Consider the following 6,674-nt stretch of genomic DNA (forward strand, 5'->3'; position numbering starts at 1 on the left):
TGAAGTGGTTATCAGTTGAAGTGGAGGTATCTAAATTGAAGTAAGCCAGTTTGCTCATTTGTTTAGCTTTTTAATTAGAATTCCTGTATTTATTATTGTTCTGCTTGTGATTGTTTATCTTGTTTGTTCAAGTTGTTAATAGTTGAAGTGTTTGTTACTGATTTGAACTGAAAACACTAGACTTAAGCATGACCTCGACTTGGGTAGCTGTTTCAGTCCTTTGCTCCAGTACCTAAGTGTTGTAGTTATTTTTCTGTCTTTATGCGCATGTTGTGATTGTGGTTATTATGATGTTAGTACAAGTGTTTATCTTGATCCTCAATTTATTTTTAATGATTGTGATTGGTTATTAAACTAGTTATTATTCTATTTTTACGTGTTTATATAAGATGGACAAAACTTGGATGCTCGCTGATAGGAGATCTTTGAGGTTTCAAACTGGGTTTGAAAATTTCCTCAAATTTGCGTCGGCAAATGCTGCCGACAAATCAAGCATACGCTGCCCTTGTATGAAGTGCTGTAATCACAGTGGATTTACCGTTGCTGTCATCAAGGGCCATGTATATTTTAATGGCATCATGATCAATTACAAAAATTGGGACTGTCATGGTGAAGCTGCTGCCATGGAGGGCGATAGTGGCGGAGAGTCTGAATCAGTAGATAAACCGGATGATATAGAGGGTGAAGAAAATAAGGGTGAAGAAGATGAGGATGAGGAGATGTCTTGTGACTCAGATGAGTTCCTTAGGCTGGTAGAAGATGGAGATAAAGCTTTGTACCCTGGGTGTACAAAGTTGACAAAATTGAACGCTCTTGTAGAAATGTTCAATTTGAAAGCAAAGCACGGAATGACTGATGGTTGTATTTTCGACTGGCTAATGTTGTTTGAGTCCTTCCTTCCCAATGGGAATGAAGTACCTTGCAATATAGGTGAGGCAAAGAAAACACTAGGTTTATTGGGGATGGGGTATGAAAAAATTCATGCATGTCCAAATGATGCATTCTATATAGAGGGGACCATCATGAAGCTGAAGTATGTCCAACATGTACTACTTCGCGGTATAAGATTGGAAAGAACGGAGTTGTGAGGGATGGGGTTGCTGCAAAGGTTTTGTGGTACTTCCCTATAATACCGAGATTCAAAAGGATGTTCCAATCTCCAAGGACAGCTAAGTCCTTAACTTGGCATGGCGATAGGAAAAAAGATGGCATGATGTGGCATCCAGCTGATTCACCGACTTGGAAATTGGTTGACACACAGTGGCCAGAATTTGGGAAAGAACCTAGGAATCTTCGATTAACCCTTTCGTTTGATGGATTTAATCCTTACGTTGCTTTAAACAGCAAATACTCTTGTTGGCCAGTTATTCTGGTCACATATAACCTTCCTCCTTGGTTATGCATGAAGAGGAAGTTCATGATGTTGTCCTTGTTGATATCTGGACCGAAACAGTCCGGGAAAGATATCGATGTCTATCTACAACCGTTAATAGACGATTTAAAGTTACTGTGGCAGGGGGTTGAAGGTCTGTATGACTCTGTGAGAGAAGAGACCTTTACATTGAAGGCAGTCCTATTTTGGACTATAAATGACTTTCCTGCGTATGGGAACCTTTCGGGTAGTGTCACCAAAGGATCACTACCAGAAGAAAGACTTTAGCCGACGAAAATAAAAAAACCAGGCCGACGAATTATTTTTTCGTCGGCTAATTAAAAATTTTCGTCGGCTATGGTCAACTTTAGCCGACGAAATTAAAATTTCGTCGTTTAAATAATTTTTTTCGTTGGCTATAGTCTGTGAACTTTAGTCGACGAAATTTTTAAAAGTTTAGCCGACGAAAAATATAATTTCGTCGGCTAAATTGCCTTAATTTCGTCGGCTAAAGTGCCTTATATTTACAGATCTGGACAACAACTCATCTGGGAAAAAAAAACTATACGTAGAACCTTCAAACGCAAAAAAATTCGTGAAATAAGATATGACCAGAATGGTGAAATACGTCTACAGTTGAAAAATCACAATATTCCGGTAAAGTCTCGGTTCCGATAGTTGCAGTCAATGCAATTTACCCTTATTATTCACTATGCTGCAGATTTGGTTTTTGGTGTCCGATTGACTATTGTGATACCTTTCCGGAAGCGTAACGGCCCTACGAGTCAAACTCATGGCTAATGCCATGATGTATGGACCGTTTAGGGCTTCACAATGTAGTTTTCTTATTTCCGATTAGAGTTGACCGTTTCGGTCGAGCCCTTAACGTTGTCGAATCCAGTTGAATTTTTTACCATAGACATCTTTCGTCATAATGATCATATCGGACGGTCGAATTTTGGTTTGTAAATTTTAGTCATCGGAATCACAACGTGTCTACTATTTACTGTTATTGGGGAGCCCTATCGTTGGAAGGTAAATGTCTCAAAATTTTTATATGGGCAGTTGCGTCTCATCTACGTGAGAGTTTTTTGTGTGGAAGGTTTGACCAAACTACGTAATATAGAGGGAGATATGAGCATTTTCGTGAATTTATAGACTTTAGCCGACAAGATATTAAAAAAGTCGTCGGCTAAGGTCAAAAATTTTTGGGCGGTAAACCAAATTTGGAGGAAAATTTTCAAAGGACTTGAGCCGACTAAACTATATGAAAAGTCGTCGGCTAAAGTCGAAAAATTTTCAAAATTTTTTGGCGGTCAACCAAAATTTTCAAAATTTTCAAAAGTTTCAAAAGAGTTTAGCCGACGAAAATAAAGAATTTCATCGGCTAAAGTTCTTTATATAGGAGTTTTACCGAAGGTGGATGGTAAGAAGTCTATTTCGCCTGCCAGATTTTTTTCTCGGCCTAGCTCCGTCATCAAGCCACCGGAGACCGCTACACTTGTCCCAAAAGCTTCGCCGTCGTCTCTACTTCATTGCTGGACAGGTGGTGCATCGAGTGGCGCCGCCGTGAGAGATAAATCGAGCTCCAAAACTCTGCTGGTTCGGATTCGGTGTCGATCGAATTTCTCCTTCCTCAGGTCACCATTTGGTGAGTTCTATATATCGATAAGTTGAGTTTGATTAGTACTACATTCCCCTAGAATTTGGTAGCTCGATTCGGTGTGTGTGAGGAGAATCGAAGATTTGAAGTTTTTAGGGTTTAAAATTGGGGATTTTTATATTTTGATTCGATTGACCTGTTTAGGCTTAGAATTGGGCTTCGACTTCTTCTAGAAAGTTGTACGAAATGTTGAGAGGAAGATTCTGTCAAATTTTGGTGGTGATTGGAGGTGGCCGAAAGTTTCTGCAGTTTTTTTTTTCAAAAACCAGCAACTTTAGCTGACGATATTTAAAGGTTTATTCGTCGGCTATAGTATTTTTAAATTTTTTTTATAAGGTTTAGCCGACGAATTATGGCATATTTCGTCGACGATATTTAAAGGTTTATTCGTCGGCTATGGTTATTTTTAAAATTTTTTTATAAGGTTTAGCCGACGAAACAAATTATATTTCGTCGGCTATAGTTATTTTTAAAATTTTTTAGAAGGTTTAGCCGACGAAACATACTATATTTTGTCGGCTATAGTCTGGGAAAAAATTTTTATTACAGACTTTAGCCGACGAATATCTTAATTGTTTCGTCGGCTAAAGTATGGGAAAAAAACCGACGACATGTTTTTCGTCGACTAAACTGCAAGACTATAGCCGACGAAATTTTTTTTTTCGTCGGCTAAAGTCATCACAGACGACCTTTTCCCGACGAAATCTTAGCCGACGATGGCTCGTCGGCTAAGATCTTAGCCGATGAATTGGCCGACGAAAATTTTTCGTCGGCTAAAGTGCTTGTCCTGGTAGTGGAGATAATGCTTGTCCTATCTGTGTTGATGAAACCAAACCCATTAGGATGAAACATTGTAAGAAAATGGTGTTTTTGAAGAATCGCCGATTCTTGCGTAGGAATCATCCATATCGAAAGCAGGCTGCAGCATTTGACAACATGATTGAGAATGAAGTCGCCCCTGAACCATTAAGTGGAGAAGAGGTTCTGGCAATGGGTTGAAGGATTGCCTCGTGAATTTGGAAAAACTCAAAAGCCTGCTAAGCGAGGTGATCAACCCAGACCTTGCTGGAAAAAAAAAAAGCATGTTCTTTGAACTTGAATACTGGAAATATATTCTAGTACGCCATATTCTTGATGTGATGCACATTGAGAAGAATTGTTGCGATGCCATAATTGGGACCCTATTGAATATTCCTGGTAAGACAAAGGATGGAGCTGCTTGTCGTTTGGACATGGTGGATATGGGCATCAAAACTGACTTGAAAGTGGTAGCTGGGGAGAAAAAGGCCAAGTTGCCTTTGGCTAGTTGGAATTTGCTGCATCATGAGAAAAAAATAGTCTGCAGATCCTTTTTTGGAATGTCAGTTCCTACACGCTTCTCCTCAAATATTAGTAATCTGGTCTCCATGGAAGATTTAAAACTGGTCGGTCTTAAGTCACATGACTGCCACACAGTGATGCAGTATCTACTCCCCGTTGCATTAAGATCAGTTCTAGAGAAGCCTGTTAGGTATGCCATTATTCGGTTTTGCCTGTTTTTTAAGGCAATTTGTAGTAAAGTCATAAATGTTTCTAGACTTAAACAAATGCAAGCAGATCTGGTTGATACTGTTTGTTTGCTTGAAAAATTCTTCCCACCTTCATTTTTCGACATTATGATTCATCTAACAGTACATCTTGTTAGAGAAGTTGAATCGTGTGGCCCTGTGTTTTTCCGATGGATGTTCCCATTCGGGAGGTACATGAAAGTACTCAAAGGGTATGTTAAAAATCGACATTTTCCTGAGGGCTGCATGTCTGAGAAGTATATTGTTGAAGAAGCTGTAGAGTATTTAGAAGAGCGTATCCATTCTGAAGGTGGTATCACTGTGGGAATTCCATCGACAAGCAAAGCTGGAAACTACAAACAGAGCAGGCCCTTATCACGGCCAACTATCATATCTGTGTACGGAAAGCTGATGCATCTTGCACACCTTTGTGTCTTACAAAATACTGAAGACGTCCAGCCCTACATCAAGTAAGTGTATACATCAGCCTTTTTTATTTTTTTATATTTCAATACCCTTTAACCTTAAAGTTTTTCAGAGCTTAATGGTTTTCCTTGTTCTTCGGTCTAGGGAGCACAATGAATATTTGGAGTTGATTTACCCAAATAACGTGAAGAACAAGAAGTGGATGAGGGAAAAACATAATGCAACATTTCCAGACTAGTTAAAAGAAAGGGTAAGTGAAATTATATACTATGTGATGGTACAAGTGTTATTTTACAAAAATTGAAAATGTATGTCACATAGGCTTCCTCCTTTTTTAATGAACAATCGTTGTGGCAGGTTGCAAATCAATTGAGGCTGAAATCCGATAAAGTTTCACAAACATTAAGGTGGATGGCTGCTGGTCCCAAAAATCAAGTGCCAACCTATGCTGCTTACCATGTCAATGGAGTTGACTACAACACCAAAGAGAGAGACAGCGTTCGATCATTTCAAAACAGCAGTGTAACATTGCTTGCCAATGCAATGCAAGTTGCAAGTGCGAGGGATCAAAATCCATCCGACGGTGCTATGGACTTCTATGGAGTTATTAGAAGTATATGGGAGGTGGACTACTATAAGTTTAGGGTTCCTGTGTTCCACTGTGATTGGGTAGAGAGTACTAGAGCCGTCAAAGTAGAAGAACTTGGGTTTATGTTGGTGAAACTGAATAGGTTAGGGCATTTAAATGATCCTTTTGTGTTAGCTACACATGTGAAACAAATATTTTATATTGAGGATCCCCTAAATGCGGAATGGTCAGTAGTCGTGAGGTGCCCGGATATAGACTACCATGGGGTTGATGATGACGATGAGGTTGAAGACACAGATGAACAAGCGTTCATTCCAGCAATGTATGCCATCAGTTGACACATTTGATGATGTAGATGAGAATCACCCTACCAGACATATGCGTGACGGCAATGAAGGAATATGGATAGATAATAGTAGCTTACCTGGTCATGTTAATAGTGAATTTGAAGGCAATGAATGGAATGCTAGCTAATATGACTGTAATCTTTATATAATTGAAGTTATTAGAACAACAGTCTGATGTTTTGTTGGATGTTTTGTTTGAAATGTGATTGATATATTTTCTTTTAACACATAACATTGTTGCCTTAATTATGAAGAGTGTTTTTCTGTATTGTCCTATTTTTCTCGACATTATTGTTCTTCTTTTTTAACCTCAGTATGCTAGCTGACCAGTCTTTTTTAAATGGGTTTCAGTTAATGGCACCAGCAAGGAAAGGTCTTAACTCTTTAGGTTCAAAGAAGGGACAAAAAAAAGGGGCAACTGCAGAAGTTATTGCTTCCAGAATCAAGGCGACGTGACAAAAGCCGGCTATAGCTTCTGATAGTATTCCAGCAGCGTCTACTTCTGCACAAAAGAATGCAGCTGATATTGCTAGAAGAATCGATTCTGTGCGACAACTGAAGAAGGCTACAGTTTCTGGTACAGCAACCTTGAATTCTGGGCAGACTTTACGTACTTCTCCTCAAGCGGATGCCACCCTTGAGAAAAATGCAACTCCAAGTGATGAAGTAGTGTCAACCCCGAAGAAGATGAAGTATAGCCGGAAGGCCAAGTCCAGTTCAGTTTCAACCA

General features: G+C 39.2%; 2 protein-coding genes across 2 annotated transcripts; both read left to right on the forward strand.

The window, feature by feature from the left end:
* Window positions 1-389: 389 nt before the first annotated feature.
* On the forward strand, window positions 390-1,660 carry LOC101307477. The gene is made up of 2 exons (XM_004295851.1): window positions 390-967; window positions 1,012-1,660. The coding sequence occupies exons 1-2, from the start codon at window positions 390-392 to the stop codon at window positions 1,658-1,660; spliced, it is 1,227 nt and encodes a 408-aa protein (XP_004295899.1).
* A 2,236-nt stretch (window positions 1,661-3,896) lies between these two features.
* On the forward strand, window positions 3,897-5,935 carry LOC101307772. The gene is made up of 4 exons (XM_004295852.1): window positions 3,897-4,029; window positions 4,155-5,052; window positions 5,153-5,228; window positions 5,366-5,935. The coding sequence occupies exons 1-4, from the start codon at window positions 3,897-3,899 to the stop codon at window positions 5,933-5,935; spliced, it is 1,677 nt and encodes a 558-aa protein (XP_004295900.1).
* Window positions 5,936-6,674: the final 739 nt, after the last annotated feature.

This window comes from Fragaria vesca, linkage group LG3 (genome assembly GCF_000184155.1).
Source record: "Fragaria vesca subsp. vesca linkage group LG3, FraVesHawaii_1.0, whole genome shotgun sequence".
NCBI classification, from domain to species: Eukaryota; Viridiplantae; Streptophyta; class Magnoliopsida; order Rosales; family Rosaceae; genus Fragaria; species Fragaria vesca.

Excerpts from the sequence above, each read along its gene's own strand:
- LOC101307477 (XM_004295851.1), top strand. The coding sequence starts at position 390 with ATGGACAAAACTTGGATGCTCGCTGATAGGAGATCTTTGAGGTTTCAA. Across the intron at positions 968-1,011 it reads CTAGGTTTATTGGGGATGGG|AGGGGACCATCATGAAGCTG; the intron begins GTATGAAAAAAT and ends CATTCTATATAG.
- LOC101307772 (XM_004295852.1), top strand. The coding sequence starts at position 3,897 with ATGGTGTTTTTGAAGAATCGCCGATTCTTGCGTAGGAATCATCCATAT. Across the intron at positions 5,053-5,152 it reads GACGTCCAGCCCTACATCAA|GGAGCACAATGAATATTTGG; the intron begins GTAAGTGTATAC and ends TCTTCGGTCTAG. Across the intron at positions 5,229-5,365 it reads GGATGAGGGAAAAACATAAT|GTTGCAAATCAATTGAGGCT; the intron begins GCAACATTTCCA and ends TCGTTGTGGCAG.